Here is a 17153-nt window from a genome sequence, read left to right on the forward strand (position 1 = left end):
ACATTCCCTCCTGGGCACATCTGCCCCGTGGAGTCCCGCACGTTAATTGGGCACTAGAGCCAGGATGCATGGTACTCTTCCCCATGAGCGCAGGCTGGGCCTGCCCATGAGACAACCACCTCCCTCCAGCCCAGCTCACTACTCTGGGCAGGTCTACGGCTGTGCCCACAGGTACAAGCCTTCCTCCCCTGGGGCTGGAGGCCCTGATCCAATGAAGTTCATCACTTCTTACTTGAACTCATCTGTTCCCATTCTCATAGCAATAAACAACCCTTTTGAGCCACCCAGCACTCATTTTCTAGTGAGCACCTCCCCAGCAGCGATGGCTCCGGGCTGGAGGCATGACTAGGGGCTGGTGCACAGCTGCAGAGCAGTGCTTCATGCAGCTGCAGTGGGACAATGGAGCTGCTTCCTTGCCAGCAGATGCCAGCAGATGCTCTCTGCCATTCCAGCAGAAGGACAGCTTCTCTCAACCCCTCAGTCAGTAGCAGCAAGAGAGGCTCTGATACAAACTGAACTGTTGTGATCCTTGGTGACAGAATCCTTTGCTGCCCTCCTCCTCAGAGGAAATGCCTGCACACTCAGAGCCCCTGGAAAATGTTGCTCCCTCCTTTTTACCTTATTCCCTACCCCAGACTCATGGAGCTGCCCTGGAAAGAGGCCATGAAGCTTCTCCAGCTGCTGCACAGCCATGGGGATGGCCCCAGCACACACATACTACAGGAGAGGCTGGGCATGTACCTAGTTCTTTCTCTAGCATATGCTGTTGCCTACCTGTGACCCTGGTTCCACAGGACGTGTGCACAGATGGCACCAAGGATACAACTTTCCACACATGGAGTGTGCTGCCAACCTCAACAGCTGGGATCCCAGACTTGTTCTCATGGTGCAAAAGCAGGGTTATGGGGAAGGGAAGAAGCCCGAATCAAGTCAAGGACTATTCCTCAGCCTCAAAGCAGCAACTCTGCCTTCACCATTACTTACTAGAAAAAGGGTTTATTTTCACAACACCAATTTAATACACACAGACAAATAAATAAATACAGATAAATTATCTAATAAATAAGGGGAAACCTACACTGCAGCACCCTACTTGGCTCTTCTCAGAACTTAGACACAGGTTGGGGGATGGTGGTGCCAAGACACAACTGCAGCACCCTCACTGCTGAGGTGGGAGAAGATGCAGCACACCTTTAACACCCTCCAGCAAGCAGCTGAGCAGCAGAACCTGCCCTGCACCCCAGCACCTCCCTCATTACCCCTACAGGGTTCTGTCTGCTTCTCCAGGGTCAGCCCTCTCTTCTCACCTCCACAGCCGGAATCGGTCTAAGCGAACGCAGGGAACTTACCAAACAAGAGAGGATGCTGCACACTCCTGCCTTCTCAGGCAGAGGGGCAGACTGTGCCTGAAATGACCGGGCATATGGCAAGTAGTAGGGCATCTACGGCTACAAGCAGGGGTTTCACCTGGGGGGCGAGGGCTGAGGGCACTGGAGGGAGCGGGCCATGTGCTGCAGGGACAGAATCTGCTGGGATCACACACAGATCTCTCTCAGGATGGTGCTAGGTGTCAGTGACTGCAGCACACGGCCAGCTGAGGAGATTCTCTCCCTTGTAGCACGGCTGCTCTCAGGGCCAGGATTACCAGACCCTCATCCCAGGCAGGGGGGCTGCCTGCCATCTTCAGGGGCCCAGTCATCACTGGTCCAGATTGCAGTGCTGAGGGTGCGCTGGGGCAGCGGGTCCAGCCTCTGTCCCAGCACCTCTGGGGCTGTCTGGTACAGGAGGGCAGAGGCTGGAACAGCAGCAAGAACTGGGGAAGGGAGAAAGGAGGAGAAGTTAGCAAAACACCGCACCCGCGAGGGAGTCCCCACAGACCTAGAGAACCACAGGCTCGCTGGGAAGCGCTCCGCTTGTTCGGGCCAAGCGCGCCCAGGAGCCCCGCAGCTCACAGCCACGGGAGCCCAAGCCTGCCCCACAGCGCGAGGAGCAGGCTGCAGCCCCCCCGCCGCGCCCACTCACGGGGATGGTGTCGGGGTCTCCGTGCGGCGCCGCTCACTCCCAGAGGAAGCGCACGTACCAGATGGTCTCGTTCTTCAGCTGCGGCCCGAACAGCGGGTTAGCCTGGGCCAGGATGGCGATGAGCCAGCTGCAAAGGGACCCGGCCCGCCGTCAGCCGCGGGGCCGCCGGAGGGGGCGCCGTTCCCGGCGGGAGGCAGCCGGGGGTCGCGGTACTCACAAGAGGTAGCAGCACACGGCGGTCGTGATCAGCATCGTGATGATCACCCTGCGGAGACACCGCCGTCAGCGCGGCCCGGGGCCCCCTCCCGCGCCCCCCAAACCCCCACTCACCCGCGGTTCGGCCCCTTGGGCACGAACCAGGGGGCGGCGATGCCCACGAGGCCCCAGAAGGCGGAGAAGAGGACGAGCGGCAGCGCGAAGCTGTGCGCCGTCATGGCCGCTGCAGCGCCTGCCGCACCGCCTCCCGGGGGCGGGGACACCGGGTCTGGCAGCGCCGCCGCGGGGGCAGCACCGCCCCCCGCCTGTCATCGCCCCGCCTGGTGCCCGTCTTCCCTGCCCCATCCCCTCGCCGCGCGGTGCCGCCGGGGATCCCCCTTTTTCCCCACTCCGCCCGGTGCCACCGGAGCTCCCCCGTCGCCGTTCCCCACACCGCCACGCCGGTGCTCGCCCCCGCCGCCACCCTTCCCCCGCCCGGTGCCGCCGGGGCATCCCCCCGCCGCCCTACCCCATCCCCTCGCCCCGCCCGGTGCCACCGGGGCTCCCCACTCCGTCGCTCTCCTTCCCCCCGCCGCGCCGCCTCACCGAAGCTCCCCCGCTTCCCCGGGGGTTGCCGTCGCCCTTCCCTGCCCGGTGCCACTTGGGCTCCCCCCGGCCGCTCCCCACCCCACCCCACCCCTACCGTCCCCACCGGGGCTCCCCACCCGTTGCCCCCCACCCCACCCGGTGCTGCCTCGGTAAAGCGGGCACCCAGCAGACCACAGCCGCTCGGTAGAAAAGCCTTTATGTTACAAAGTACAGGCTCAAGCCCACCCAGGCGCGCACCCCTCGTGCAGTGGGGGTCTCTGCCGCCTCCAGGCCTGGGCACAGCTCCTCCCGAGGGCTCTCCTGCCGGACCGTTACTTTGGAACCCGCCGGAGCTCGCTCATGAGCCAGAGCGCCACGCTGAGCAGCGCCAGCGAGCCCGACTGGTGCGTGGCAGCCAGCGGCGTGGGGACGTAGAGCAGCAGGGTGCTGATGCCCAGGCCCACCTGCAAGAAGAGAAGGGATAAGAGCAGCCCGTGGATACAGCGTTGATGCATATCCGCGGCACAGAATATGATGGGAAAGGCTCATGGCCATCGCCAGATTTCCCACCCTCAAATTTAGAGCATGTATGCCCCAGGTTGAGGCAGCTCCACCACATAGCTCTGGGCTCCTGGCACCAGCACAGATCCAAGCTGGGAACAGCTCTGTCTCACAACCGTGATACAGAGGACTGGAGGGGAAAAAAAAAAAAAAAAAAAAAAAAAAAAGGTGAAACCCCCCCCCCAGACAGTACCTGTATGCAAGCCACAGCCAGTAAGGAAGTCACTGCCATCTTGGTCCTGCGAGGGAGTGGGATCCTTCGTGAGAAGAGGTACAGCGCTGTGACAGCAGTAATGGAGGTGATGCCCTGTGGGAGAGAAACTACCACCTTTCAAAAAAAGTTCAAAGTAAATGGTGCAGCAGCCTTTGGCTGTGCCTTCCACACAGTAGAAAATTCTGAGGAATATTTAACTGCAGAAATGTGTTAATGGCTGTGACCAAATTCTGGTGGTCCTGTGCCACCAGGTTAAGAACTGTAAAATTTAACTTTACTTTCCAACTGCTTTTCCTCGTTTCTTCAAGTCATTAGGGATTATTTTTGCCTTTTCCCCTCTCTGTCACCTTGACAACTGTTACCTGGAAAGCTGATCCCATTTTCACCACTCAGCAGTAGCTTGCCAGCACAATACTGCTGTGCCAGTCACCCCAGGCAATCCCTCTTGAGTGGCTTAACCTTTCTCTTAGTCTTAGGGCTGGCTTACTGCACTGCAGTGCCAGCAGTGGTATTCAACACCTGGATTGCCCAAACTAGCAATTTTCACAGGATGCTACTGGTGTAAAGCAAGTTCAGAAATGCTGGAGGAAGCATTCAACACCAGGTATTTCCAAGTTTTATTTCACACAGATTTCCCAGCTATTTCAGCAGCAACGGCTACACCGGTCTGCAGCTCCCATTACAGAAAAGGAGACACAAACAAACCAACTCTGTAACATGCAGGAGGAAGACAGTCCTGAAGGAAGGAGACCATGCTGAAAACAAATGAGTGCTAAACTTCCTCCTCCTGCTGAATCAAATTGGTAACACGCTCTCAGGACCTTCAGACACCCTGGATATCACTCAAGTTGACAGAAACACATGCCAGAGACGACAGCTTGGCTGCAGGACGTAACCAAGAAGCAGCACAGACACAGCAGGAAGACGGCACTTACCAGAATCCTGTGATCAAACTGTACAGTTGTAGGATTCTCAAAGATATTTCTCAGCATGGGGGAGAAGGCGAGGAGATCATCCGGGATCCAGCGCTCCCCCATTTTGGGGAAGGAATTGTACACAAGGCCAGCATCCAGCCCTGCCACAAAGGCACCTGCAATTCCAGAGCAGAGGACGAGACTACCAGAGCAGGCACAGGTGACGCTCCAGGCTGCACAGCTGACTCAAGAGCTCAGCTTGATTCTGAATTTCTTTTAGAAACATATACAGAGATCACACAGCAGCAGGCAGGCTGGAAGGTGCATCTCCACCTGCTCAGGAAAGATCAGGAAGGGAGGTTCTCAACTGTCAGCTCCCTGACAGCAATGAAGTTTCCCCAGAGGACACATAAAATCATAGAATCATTTAGTTGGAAAAGACCTTTGAGATCATCGAGTTCAGCCATGTCTGCCCACTACTAAACCATATTCCTAAGCACCTCATCTACCCGTCTTTTAAATACTTTCAAGGATGGTGATCCAACCACCTCCCTGGGCAGCCTCTGCCAGTGCCTGATGACCTTTTTGGTGAAGAAATTTTTCCTAATATCCAACCTGAACCTCCCTGGGTGCAGCTCTAGGCCATTTCTTCTTGTCCTATCACTTGTTACTAAGGAGAATAGACCAACATCCACATCACTACAACCTCCCTTCAGGCAGCTGAGGACAGTGATAAGGTCTCCCCTCAGTCTTCTTTTCTCCATTAGCCTGGTTCCCACAGTTGTCTCTCATAAAGCTTGCTCTCCAGCCCCTCCACCAGCTTTGTTGCCCTTCTCTGGACACACTCCAGCACCTCAATGTCCTTGTAGTGAGAGGCCCAAAACTGAACACCTGTATTTGAGGTGCAGCCTCACCAATGCTGAGTACAGAGGGACAATGATCTACCTGGCCCTGCTGGCCATGCCATTCCTGATACAGGCCAGGATGCCACTGGCCTTCTTGGCTACCTGGGCCACTGTTGGCTCATGTTCAGCCACTATCAACCAACAGCCCCAGGTCTTACTCTGCCAGGCAGCTTTCCAGCCATTCTTCTCCAAACCTGCAGTGGTGAATGGGGTTGTTGTATCTCAAAGGCAGGACCCGGCACTTGGACTTGTTGAACCTCATACTGTTGCCCATCGACCTAATCTGTTTAGATCCCTCTGTAGGGCCTCCCTACTATCAAGCACATCAACACTTCCACCCAAGTTAGCATCATCGGCAAACTTACTGTGGGAGCACCCAATTCCTTCATCCAGATCATTGATAAAGGTATTGAACAGAACTAGCCCCAACACTGAGCCCTGGGGAACACCACTTGTGACAGACTCACAATCCCTGCCAGGCCAGAAAGAAAACAGAGCAGAGAGGAATGAGCCACAGAGGGGACAGCAGTCAGAAACACTCTCACCTGAAAGAGCGGTAAGAAAAATAAGAGCTGTAGTGCCATGAGCAAACTGTCTCAGGCGAAGGAGCTGATGGCTCTCAGGTAACTGTAAAATGAAAAAAAAACTTAAAATAATCACAGCCAAGCATTCCCAGTGCTGTTTGCAGCAGGCCAAAAAAGCCTTCACTGCACATACAGACCAAGGGGCTGGCCTGTGTTGTACAGGCCAAATCTAGAGACCACTACGCAGCACAGTCATATTTCCACGGTTCCTCAAAACTACAAATAATCAAGTCCTGTCCTGTGCAGAAACAGAAACGGCCACTGGACAGTTACTGGCACAAATCATTTAGCTCAGCCAGGCACACCTCTGCCTGAGCTTGCGCAAATGCTAAAGCTAACACTTTTGAGGGGAGCAGCAGGAGTCAAAGGAAGTGTCCCATAACAGAGAAGTTTACAGAAAGGGTATTTTGTAACGCAGTTAGATCAGAGGCAGGAACAGAGACTAAAACGGAAGCACCACCACCCTTCACACCCTTTCCTCACCATTCCCACCACGCCCCAACCCTCTGAATCAATGCTGCCCTGCACTTTTGACTCCCGACACACCACTCCGTACCTTGTGTCGCGGAAGCAGCAAAGACAGCCCTGTCCACAGGCTAGCAGAGTACAGAACCAGTGCGGAGCCGAGATGTGCTGCAAGACGGTACTGACTGACCCGAGGAATGTCATAAGAGTCTGGCTTCTCTTCCAGCCCACTCTTCACCATGTACCATCCCAGCAGTCCCTGGCAAAAGAACAGAGGGGTCAGAGCCAGCTCCCCTATGCTGCCCTTCGTCAGTGAATAACCCTTCATGTCTGTCTCAGCACAGACAGGACTGTTAAGACCAGATTAACATTAGGGGCAAAGCAGCTTGTTTCGTCCACTTTCAGCCAGCCACCAGCACCGACATCGCCTCAAGCTGTCACAAATGCCACTGTCTCAACTGCACTCGATCAGAAATATTCATGGTTGATGCTGCTACCAATACCTAGAGCTACAGAGCTGGCTCACCTGGAAGCAGACAAGCCCGCAGAGTGCCAGAACACAGCCCTTCATGGGGCGGCTAAGCCAGCCCTTTCGCCAGAAGTAGGCAGCAGGCAGAATGTAGGCCAAACCCACAACACGGCCCCACATACGGTGCGAGTACTCCATGTACCAGATGAACTTGAACTCTGTCAGTGTCATGTCATGATTCAGGCTGTTAAAGACAGTGAAACAAAGAATGCTCAGCATGATGCAGCAGTCCTATGCCACGCTTCCCACACAGAATCACAGAACGGTAGGTGCTGGAAGGGACCTCTGGACATACTCCAGTCCAATCCCCCTGCTAAAGCAGGTTCACCCAGAGCAGGCTGCACAGAAACACGTCCAGGTGGGGTTGAATACCTCCAGAGAAGGAGGCTCCACAGCCTCCCTGGACAGCCTGTTCCAATGCCCCACCATGTTCACACAAAACAAGTTTTTCCTCGCATTGAGATGGAACTTCCTGTGTTCCAGTTTGCACTCATTGCCCCTTGTCCTGTCACTGGGCACCACTGAGAAGAGCCTGGCCCCATCCTCCTGACACCAGCCTCTTAGGTATTGATAAGGATTGATAAGATCCCCTCTCAGTCTTCTGTTCTCCAGGCTAAACAGACCACTCTCACTCAGCCTCAGAGAAAGGAAATGCCAGAGAAGGACCACCATCAGACAGACTTTGTTTGCCTTGCTAGTGATGTTAGAAAAGACTTCCATTCTCATGAGTACCCTGGGCAGCTCTGTCCCCCTTCCTTCCACTTTTACGTACTCACATTTTAAACTCTGGGAACTGCTGGTACTTCTGGAACTCAGCTTCCCACTCCTGCTGTGTCCTTGGGGGTTTCATCTCTTTCACCAGGTGCCAGTCAACCATGGAGAGGCCCGATTCTGTCAGTCTGGATGCAGGCAGAGACATGAACAGGCATAGGTCACTCCCTGACGGTTTGCAAACCTATCAAACTGAAGTGAGAGCTGTTGGCTGTACTGGACAACTCCCAAACTTACAGTTAGAAAGAGGATGGAAATCAGAGAGTCTGTGAGTGTGAACAGACCTAAAACTATCAGGACTACATGACACAAAGTTATCCCCTGCTGGCACCAATGCAGTGCAGGCAGTATTTCTCTGCTATTCCCAGTCCTGCCCACGGTGTTCCCTTGCAGCCAAAGAGGAAGACAGATGCGAGTGTAGCTCCCAAAGGCACACTCGGGGCAACCACAGTAATACCAAAATGCCAGCAAATAAAACTCTCTAAGACTCGTTTCAGAGTTTTAGAAAGTGAGCATCCTTTATCAGGCCTGAGCAACATGCGCAAGTGATCTCCATCAATCATGTGCATTGAGACAAAAGCTGGTTACAGAATATATTTCCTACGCACATGTATAGATTTTCCTAGAAATCTTATTCTATTACTTTCTAAGCTCTAATTTTAACACTATTATGAAACTTTGCAAGTCAAATCACTTGCTAATTTGGACCTGACTCCACATCTCTGCTTGACCTTGCCTTTAAGATAGGAAATACTGCAAACAGAGATGGTTACAGAAGTCGCATCTGTTCAGCACAGATCATACTGAACACAAGACATGATCATCTCTACAGAATCGTAGAATCATAGAATAGAATAGATTGGATTGGAAGGGACCTTAAAGATCTCTGTTTCCACCCCCCTGCAATGGGCAGGGACATCCCACTAGCTCAGGCTGCCCAAAGCCCCATCCAACCTGGCCCTGAACACCTCCAGGGATGGGGCAGCCACAAATTCCCTGGACAGCCTGTGCCAGTGCCTCACCACCCTCATGTCTAGCCTAAATCTGCACCTCTCCAGTTTATACCTGGAGAATGAACAGCACCTGGAAAAACACCGTTTTAAAGAAAGCACTACCAGAGGAACATGCTGTCTAACTCTGGAAGAACACAATTACTTAGATGAAACTTTAGCTTAAATAAAGCACGTTTCATTTCTTGTAACAGCAGCCGCTTCTTGCATCAGCGGGCACAGCCTAAGCAGGCACCGGCGGAGCCCGGGGGCCCTGCAGCAGCCCCAGAGCGGGGCGGGGGCTCCGTGCTCACCTTGTGACACCGCCCAGCACCACGGCCCCGGCCACGGCGCCGCTGCAGGCCAGGAGCCACCGGCCCACGGCGGGCGGGGCAGCGGCAGGGGCGAGGGGCGCCTGCTGCACGAGCCGCCGCTGCAGAGGGGGGCGCAGGGAACCCGGGCCCTGTCCCGCCGCCCCGGTCCCCGCCCGCCCCCGGGCGCCGCACAGCGCAAACCGGGCGCCGCCGCGCACCGCGCGCAGCATCGCCAGCGACCCCGGAAGTGGCGCGTACCGGAAGCGGGGCGTCACCATGACAATCCCCAACACGTGACCTAGAGCCAGCAGCGACCCCCGCGCGCCGCCAGCGCAGGTGAGGGCGCGTGCGAGGCGGGGGCGGGGCCCGGGCGGGGGCGGGGCCGCGGCGCCGGGCGGGGGGCGGGGCCTGCGGCGCGCGAGCGGGGCGCGCCCGCTCTTTTCCCGCCCCCCCCAGCCCGCGCCCGCCCTCGCGCCCGCGGGCGGTACGAGCCCGGGCCGCGAGGGGGCGAGGCCGGAAGCGGGGAGCGACGGGGCGGGGCCTGGGGCGGAAGTAGGGCTGTGGTGGTGCGGAGCCGGCCGGCCGGCATGGGCAGGGCAAGGCTGACGGTGCCGCTCGTCCCTAGGCATGGACGATGGCTTCCTCATGGAGGTGTGCGTGGACTCGGTGGAGTCCGCCGTCAACGCGGAGCGCGGAGGTAAGGCCGGGCCGCGCGAGGGAGGGGCGGCTGCGGTGGGGCCGGTGCTAACGTGCCTCTCCCCAGGTGCCGGCCGGATCGAGCTGTGCGCGGGCCTCGTGGAAGGAGGGACCACCCCGAGCATGGGTGAGCACCGGCCCTGCCCCCGGGACAGCCTTCCCCTCCCTCTCTTCCTCTCTGAGACAGCAGTCCCCTCTCTGGGCCGCTTCCCACCACCCCACTTCAAGGGGGTCTACAAGACAGCTGGGAAGGGGCTTTTTATAAGTGCATGGAGTGATAGGACGTGGAGGAACAGCTCTAAACTGGAAGTTTGAAGATTGAGATTAGAAAGGATCTCTTCACAACAAGGGTGGTGAGGCACTGGCACAGGTTGCCCAGGGAAGTTGTGGCTGCCTCATCCCTGGAGGTGTCCAAGGCCAGGCTGGATGGGGCTCTGAGCAGCCTGGTCCGGTAGGAAGTGTCCCTACCCATGGCAGCGGGGTTGGAACTGAATGGGCTTTAAGGTCCCTTCCAACCCAAACCATTCTGTGATTCCTCAGGCTCGCTTCTCTCTTACATACTCTTTTCCAGGGTCGGCTCCCCTTCCTGGCTAAGTCAGGGTGCCCAGTACACCTTCCCAAGCCCTTTCTCCTCGTTCTAACTCCCCACCAGCCTTGTTCCCCTCCTGTGTGCCCCTGCCCACTGCTCCACCTCCCTGGTGTTGTTGCTGTAGCTGAGAACTGAGGCACAGCTTTTCTTCCCACCCAGGACTCCTGCAGGTGGTGAAGCAGTGTGTAAGAGTGCCCGTCTTCGTGATGATCCGACCCCGTGGTGGAGATTTCCTGTACTCAGACCGAGAAGTGGAAGTCATGAAAGCTGATATCCGCCTTGCCAAGCTGCATGGGGCCGACGGGCTGGTATTCGGCGCCCTTACTGAGGATGGGCGCATTGATACAGAGCTCTGCACAGCACTGCTGGGTAAGAGTCTCCAGTCAGAAACACTGTGCTGAGCTCTGTCATGTCTGTGCTGTGACTGGTGGCAGGAGTTAAGTGGTGCTCTGTCCGATGCTGTAGGGAGAACTGCAGGGTGCTTTGGTCCACAGTCCTTCAGCTGCAGCTGAAGACAGAAGGCAAGGCCACAGACTGTCTTCAGCTGCAGCACGTTAAATAGGTAAGAAGCTTTGCTTGCTGCCGCAAGCAGCTCATAAAGGGTTTGAGGCCACCCAGGACAGAATAGCAGGGTCTAAGAAGGAGAGAGTTGTAGGAAAGCTGCTTTTGGGGTACCAGAGGACTAAAGTGTTGAATTCTTTCCTTTCTCCATTTTCTTCACGCTTTCTTCTTTCGCTTACATCCTTGCTACAGATGTCTAGGCTATGTCTCTCCTGGACTTTAGCCTTGTGGGTAGCTGGCAATTCATCTTTATTTTTTCCTGTAATATGTCTAATGATGAAAGTTAATAAGAAGGAGTTGGAAATTTATAAAAGGCTAGTGAAGCTGCAGTGGGAAATCGTTAGTTAGAGAATCTGCTTCCACATGCTTTCTGTGAGCTACTGCCAAAGCTAAAGTGGGCTGAGCCTTTCCGTGGCGATATGGTGCCGAGGTTTTCGCGTGAATGTATTGTAGAGTGTGCAGATAATGAGAGGGGTATTGCCAGGATTTGTGTCCACTAAAGCAATGAGATGCTCTCCTGGAACCAGTGTTTACAGGGCCGGAGGCAGTTGGATTTGTTTTCATAGAAATAAATAAGATTTGCCCAGTCATTAGAGTGCCACTGGTGAATTTTGTTGTGTTCTGAGAGTGGAAATTGTAGGTAGTGAAAGAAACCACAAAAAGCAGGTCTCTTGCTCTCAAAGAGCACTGGTTCTGTCCTAGATAGAGGAGACAACTTCCATGCTTCCTTTCTGAAGATAAAGATGTCTCTGGTGGGAATGAGAGTTCTGCATGGTCCAGATGAGATGGGGGATATTCTCGTTACCCATAGAAATAAAGGTTTGTTCCTTCTTCAAAGGGCAGAAGAACTCCCTGCTGAAGAGCAGCAGCTGCATTGTTCGCAGCATCTCATGTGCTTTTCTGGTTCTGTTGCAAAGAAATCTCTGTGCCAGCCCTGACTGACAGTATGTCTTCTTATTGCAGCGGTGTGCCGTCCCCTGCCAGTCACGTTTCACCGAGGTGAGTTGCTGGAGATAGAGGCCCTGGCAGGGAGCCTGCTGCCAGGGGAAGGTGGGGCTGCGAGGGAGCTGAGCTTGGTGTCCTTTGGTTGCCCTTTGGAGAAGGGAAAGCTCCGCGTGCTGTGCGAGAGCAGGTTGTGGCTTTGCTGTTCCCCCAGGAGGTGAAAGGTCCAGACCTGGGGACTGTGTCACTGCCCGGTGTGGGGAGGAGGTGTCTGATGAGCTGAGCATGGTGGCCCTGCCCCTACTGCAAGGGGGATGTTGTAGGCATGACCTGTGGCTCTGTGTGGGGATGGGCAAGGAGAAGGATCCATCTTTTCATTGTCTCCTGAGCTGTGTCTGGGGGACAGGGCTTGAGCATGATGAGCTGAGTGATTCCTGAGCTGTTCTCTTGATCTCTTAGCCTTTGACATGGTACACGACCCTGTGGTGGCGTTGGAGACCCTGATTTCTCTGGGATTTGAGCGGGTGTTGACAAGTGGCTGTGATAGCTCAGCACTGGAAGGATTGTCCTTAATTAAGAGGCTTGCAGAACAGGTAAGTGCTCCCCTCGGTTACCGTGCCTACTTCCTGGGCATTGCCTGGAGGCAGCTCATTTATGGTAGCCCTTATATCTGTAATGGAACTTCTCTCCAGGCGCACTTGCTCTGCTTGTCTCACTTGGCCTTACCCTGTTTTCAAGTCCATGTGGGCTGGACCCCAAAGTCCCTGAAAGCAAAGACTGGTTGGGTTGTTCTTGCTTGCAGCCAGCGAGGAGTGTGATAGGAGTTGCTTTCAGCAGCTGATGTGATTAGCCAGCGTGAACAGCCAAGTCCAGTCCCTGCTGGGATCTCACAGTTTTTGCTATGAAAATGCAACAGATGAACCTGAGAGGTAGCCAGGTGGGATAGGGAGGTAGGAGGAAAAGGTGACATGTTGTCTTAGCTGTAACTGCAAAGTCTTTACTGTTTTTCCCTGTAAAACATGAATGGGACAAAATAGATGGGTGAGAGTATGTGAATCGTAAGCCATGGCGACATCCATGAGCTTACTGACGGCACAGCATGTGAAGGTTCTTTGCTGCTTTATGAATGCACATGTGGATGTAGTGCTGAGCAGTGTCACTGACACGTTATTCTTCTTTCAGGCGAAGGGCAGAATCGTGGTGGTGCCAGGTAATGTTTTCTTATGTAATCTGTGACAGGTGCTGTCCCTAGCCCCTGCTTCCTAGCCTCTGGCCCTGGGATGCGCTATCAGATTCTGCTTTTTGAGCTGGGTCCCAGGAGGAGAAACTCCTGTCCAAGTGCATGTAAAGGCCATGCAGCCAGCTAGGGGTGGCAGAGCCCTGCAGCTGCTGCCTAGACTGCTCTAGATCTGTGCGAGAACATGAGCCAAGGCTTCTCCCATCTCCTTTTGTGTGCCTAGCTTTCTGTTGTCCCAAGGCATGTCTTGTCCTCTCTGTGCAGATAGCCCTTGTCCCTTAGGAGGCAGGTCCCAGAGGGGTGTTGTGCCTGGGACAGTGCCACCCATGCTATATGTGACACGGGTTCTTCCCACCAGGGGGTGGCATCACAGAGCGCAACCTGCAGAGAATTCTGGAAGGCTCCACTGCTTCTGAGTTTCACTGCTCTGCTCGCTCAGCCCGGGATTCAGGAATGAAGTTCAGGTGACTATTTATTTTTTTTTTTTTTTTTTTTTAGGAAAACTGGTACAAGAGAAAATCTGGATTAATGTCAGCATGAGTTTGTAGAACAGACATCAATTTCAAACAGTGCTGATTTTGCTCATGGTTGGGATCATGACGCCTGGTTCTGTATTCTGCAGTGTACTAATCCAGTTGGTGCATATCATCTAGACAAGCTCCATGTATAACTGGTTCCCTGAGGCATTTGTTTGCTACTGCTGACCTAGGGCTTGTGAGTCCACTTGTGTGGCACTTGAGGTGGTTGTCTTAGACCTTTAACACTGGAGCATGTGGGATTTGGGAGGCTGGTGGTGTGTGCTTCTGAGGCATGAGTGAGGAATTGCCTATGTTTCTGTGCAGATCTGCACTGGGTTTCTGTTGATGCTGTTGGTTTTGATCTTTGGGTTATTCTTCTTTCTGTTACTGTCTTGTCGTTGACTTGAGTGGCATCAGCAGGTTCTCAGGCCGCTGCTGAGACTAAGGGAGATGGTGGGTTTTCCTTAGTGTGTCTTATTCATCTGTATTGCCTGCAGAAAGTAACCAGTGGTTTTCCTGACAGAAATCCAAACGTTGCCATGGGAGCGTCCTTCTCTGCCCCTGAATACTCCATAAAGGTGGCGGATGTGGCCAAAGTGAGGACCCTGAACGCGATCGCAAAGAACATTCTCTAGTGGAAGGCACTGTGCTGGGACAAGAGCACTGGGACTCCAGGGTCTTCCCTGCCACATGGACAGATGGGTACCACTTCTATCCTCCAGCTGCAGAGGATGTGAACTAGGTGATGAAGCCTGATGTCTCTTCCCTTGGCTTCCCCTGAATCACCAGTCCCTGGCCTGGAAACTTAGGTTGGCCATTTTAAATAAAAGGACTCATTCCCAGATGTTGCGGTAACAAGCTGTTCGGCATTATTTGGGAGAAAGGAAGCTGATAAAGTAGGGGGACTGAATTGTGTAGCACTGCATGTGATTGTCAAATAAACACTGCAGCTGCCCCCCTCTTGCTGTGCTTTTGTAAAATTTATTTTACTGATAAGACTGGTCTGTGTTGCAAAGCCTGTCAGGCTCCTGCTGCACCAAAGGAGAAAGCAGTCGCATCCAGAATGCCAGGGAGGGAAACTTCATAGCCACAGCTGCAAAGCAAGGTCTGCTGTGGTCAGCCAGTAGGATAGCTGGGGATTAGAAATGCAGCAGCTGCTAGGTAGGGAGAAGCACATAAAAGCTGCTTATTGACGCACAGAGGTGATAAACACATTAAGTTCTGATGGGAAGGAGCTTCTGACTACCTGACTGATTATATGAGATAGTGGTGAGGCATCTTGGGCGTGTGAGTTCTTGAGGTGGAATGGGCGTATGGTGAGATCTGTGGGAGGACAAGGTGCTTTTTATCAGGGAATTTCCAGGTCTTTTTCCTAATATGAAGCCACCTGCTTGTTCTCCCGATAGTGCTCAGCCAACTGTGCCGGTTAGGTTATTGCTGCCTAGTCAGAGTCAAAGCCTTGGACTCATTTCAGTTACCCTGCAAAATATGCAACAGAAGATCAGAACAGTGTCAGAGTGGTCCATTGAGAGAGCAGAAACCCAGAGATAAAGCACTTTCGTTCTTGCTGCCTGCTCTTTAAAAGACCCACAAAGCCAAAGAGAATCCGTCTGAACACAGAGAGAGTGAACCTTCTTAAGAAGCGAAAACCAGGGTTCAAATTTGTCTGACCATCTTGGCAATGGCACACGGCCTGTGAGGATGTGTAGGAAAATGCAGTATTTGGCAGGGTAGTAGCAGCATTTGTCACCTTAAACAGAATCAGGTCATTGAAAACCTATAACCTAGACTAACTTTGTATCTTCAGCTCGGAGGAGGCATCCACCTTTTCATGTGGATCCATCAGCAGTATCAGTGTCTACTGAAACACACCTCAGGACCTGACATAGGAGCTGGGAAAGGAGAGGCTGTGTAATGCCAGTACCAAGAGCACTGGCAGATGTGTAGGCAGTAGGAAGGATCTGAACCGAGGTGAAGAAATGATTACATTTGTATTTGCAGTCAGTGTAGTTCAAGACACTTGAGTCAAGAGTTCATGGCTTATGTTGCGAGACTTTATGAGTCATAGTAATGGGTAAGATATTGGTAGCTCAATGAATAATATGCTGACAGCCCCCCAGCATCATAAACATGGTATGTGGTTATTTCTTTTTGTGTAAAGTTTAAAAAAAAAAAAGGAGTTAAAAAAAAGGCTTTTGAACTCATGAGGGGATTACAAGGTAACAACAGAGAAACAAGCCCTTCAGAAACATGAGCAGGGAGGGCAGGACTAATTCCTAGACTGACTTGCAGAAGCCTCTGTCCTGGACTAGATCCTGTGTGTGACGGGCAGGAAGCAATGCCTAATGGTGAAAACTTTAGATGTAAGGTGGTGGGCAACAGATGGGTGATGGCTGAGACAGGGAAATGGGGAGTGGAGGTGGTGAAAGAGGTCTTACCCCTTTGATTAGCTTGATCCCAGTTAATGTTGTCTTGAGTATTGTATTGAAGGAAGCTTTATGGAAGAAACTGAAGGACAGGGAGGTTGCTTTCTGGGTTTTTAGGAGGAGCGTGTCCCAGGTATGAAGGTAGAGAAAGTGGGAGTGTGCTTATTTTGAACATTAAAGCTGGATAGTGCGTTGCCTGTGCTGAGCGATGCACTTCAGCTCCGAATGAAAGACCAAAAATTGGGTGGGGATGGGCTGTGACAGGTACTGAAAAACGAGACAAGTGATGGGAGCATTGAATAGGAAGGTGTTGGGAGCAAGCGATCCCCTTGGCAGCAGCACTTCGGGTGGGTACAAGAAGGGCCAGAGGACACCTGTGCCAGAGAACAGGAAGACTCATCACGTCAGCACTCTGGATGGAGAAGAGCTGAGGGAGTGACTGCTCCATTCACTTGCTTCTTATCCATTGCATGAGATTGCTGTTTTCATCAGCATTGTGTTAGTTCTGGCCAGGAGGACCTAGTACTAGGGGTAGCTTTACTTACTAAAACAAGTGAATTTAATCAGAAAAGCCAGTAATAATTAACCAATGTATTGGACATTGAACCTTCCTCTGCTATTGATGGTGGGGGGGTCGATCCTGAGCAATTACTCATTGTGTTACCCTTGACTTATGTGCTATCTACTAACTCCATGAACAATGAGACAGCAGAATCCTTTCCATCACCCTACCTTCCCCTTTCACCTGCTGCTCCCCGAGAGCACGCATGATAAAGCAAATTCAGTTCTAGCCTGAGTAGCACCATGCCTACCTGCCCCTACACTTCCACCTTTCTAAGCAGCAGGGTGATGATTTAGTGGCAGTTATCCCCCTCAAGAATGGTCCTCCGTCTCTGTTACATGCTGGGAGTTGCCTTAGAAAGAAGATTCAAAGTCTCTTGAGTTTTGTGGTCAGTTGGGTGCCATAACATGCAGACAACACAGAGATGAGGGAAAGGGAGAAGGGAAAGGGTGAAACAAAAGGAAGAGCTGGGAATTTCTCAAGGCTGTGCAGGCCAGAAGTTAGTAATAGGAACCTGGATCCTAGGGACTTGGAAAGACCACTGCAGTACAGTATGTGGTCAGCTCAGCTA

The 17153-nt window shown here is 53.3% G+C and overlaps 3 protein-coding genes across 5 annotated transcripts; 1 reads left to right on the plus strand and 2 right to left on the minus strand.

The window, feature by feature from the left end:
* Window positions 1-980: 980 nt before the first annotated feature.
* Window positions 981-2509, minus strand: ATP6V0E2 (ATPase H+ transporting V0 subunit e2). The gene is made up of 4 exons (XM_054072069.1): window positions 2353-2509; window positions 2240-2287; window positions 2023-2149; window positions 981-1813 (listed from the first exon to the last, which is right to left on the minus strand). Exons 1-3 carry the CDS (start codon window positions 2454-2456, stop codon window positions 2056-2058), a joined length of 246 nt encoding a protein of 81 aa, XP_053928044.1. The 5' UTR covers window positions 2457-2509; the 3' UTR covers window positions 981-1813; window positions 2023-2055.
* A 478-nt stretch (window positions 2510-2987) lies between these two features.
* LOC104059740 (cytochrome c oxidase assembly protein COX15 homolog) lies at window positions 2988-9426 on the minus strand. 2 transcript variants are annotated; one of them, XM_054071377.1, is made up of 8 exons: window positions 9052-9303; window positions 7754-7876; window positions 6975-7161; window positions 6540-6707; window positions 5945-6026; window positions 4516-4670; window positions 3560-3673; window positions 2988-3269 (listed from the first exon to the last, which is right to left on the minus strand). In XM_054071377.1, exons 1-8 carry the CDS (start codon window positions 9279-9281, stop codon window positions 3138-3140), a joined length of 1191 nt encoding a protein of 396 aa, XP_053927352.1. In that variant the 5' UTR covers window positions 9282-9303; the 3' UTR covers window positions 2988-3137. The 2 variants fall into 2 exon arrangements, with proteins under 2 accessions (XP_053927352.1, XP_053927353.1); XM_054071378.1 differs by lacking the exon at window positions 9052-9303 and adding an exon at window positions 9310-9426 and having other exon boundaries at window positions 2989-3269.
* On the plus strand, window positions 9310-14551 carry CUTC (cutC copper transporter). Of its 2 annotated transcripts, XM_054071379.1 has the most exons (9): window positions 9310-9387; window positions 9677-9748; window positions 9815-9874; window positions 10496-10705; window positions 11861-11896; window positions 12299-12432; window positions 13022-13049; window positions 13435-13540; window positions 14118-14548. In XM_054071379.1, exons 2-9 carry the CDS (start codon window positions 9679-9681, stop codon window positions 14227-14229), a joined length of 756 nt encoding a protein of 251 aa, XP_053927354.1. In that variant the 5' UTR covers window positions 9310-9387; window positions 9677-9678; the 3' UTR covers window positions 14230-14548. The 2 variants fall into 2 exon arrangements, with proteins under 2 accessions (XP_053927354.1, XP_053927355.1); XM_054071380.1 differs by lacking the exons at window positions 9310-9387; window positions 9815-9874 and having other exon boundaries at window positions 9587-9748; window positions 14118-14551.
* Window positions 14552-17153: the final 2602 nt, after the last annotated feature.

Source organism: Cuculus canorus, chromosome 7 (assembly GCF_017976375.1).
Source record: "Cuculus canorus isolate bCucCan1 chromosome 7, bCucCan1.pri, whole genome shotgun sequence".
NCBI classification, from domain to species: Eukaryota; Metazoa; Chordata; class Aves; order Cuculiformes; family Cuculidae; genus Cuculus; species Cuculus canorus.

Excerpts from the sequence above, each read along its gene's own strand:
- ATP6V0E2 (XM_054072069.1), bottom strand. The coding sequence starts at position 2,456 with ATGACGGCGCACAGCTTCGCGCTGCCGCTCGTCCTCTTCTCCGCCTTC. Across the intron at positions 2,288-2,352 it reads CCCAAGGGGCCGAACCGCGG|GGTGATCATCACGATGCTGA; the intron begins GTGAGTGGGGGT and ends GTGTCTCCGCAG. Across the intron at positions 2,150-2,239 it reads GCCGTGTGCTGCTACCTCTT|CTGGCTCATCGCCATCCTGG; the intron begins GTGAGTACCGCG and ends GTCCCTTTGCAG.
- LOC104059740 (XM_054071377.1), bottom strand. The coding sequence starts at position 9,281 with ATGCTGCGCGCGGTGCGCGGCGGCGCCCGGTTTGCGCTGTGCGGCGCC. Across the intron at positions 7,877-9,051 it reads GTGCTGGGCGGTGTCACAAG|ACTGACAGAATCGGGCCTCT; the intron begins GTGAGCACGGAG and ends GCCTGCATCCAG. Across the intron at positions 4,671-5,944 it reads TTTTCTTACCGCTCTTTCAG|GTGCCTTTGTGGCAGGGCTG; the intron begins GTGAGAGTGTTT and ends CTGGAATTGCAG.
- CUTC (XM_054071379.1), top strand. The coding sequence starts at position 9,679 with ATGGACGATGGCTTCCTCATGGAGGTGTGCGTGGACTCGGTGGAGTCC. Across the intron at positions 12,433-13,021 it reads TTAAGAGGCTTGCAGAACAG|GCGAAGGGCAGAATCGTGGT; the intron begins GTAAGTGCTCCC and ends TTCTTCTTTCAG. Across the intron at positions 13,050-13,434 it reads CAGAATCGTGGTGGTGCCAG|GGGGTGGCATCACAGAGCGC; the intron begins GTAATGTTTTCT and ends TCTTCCCACCAG.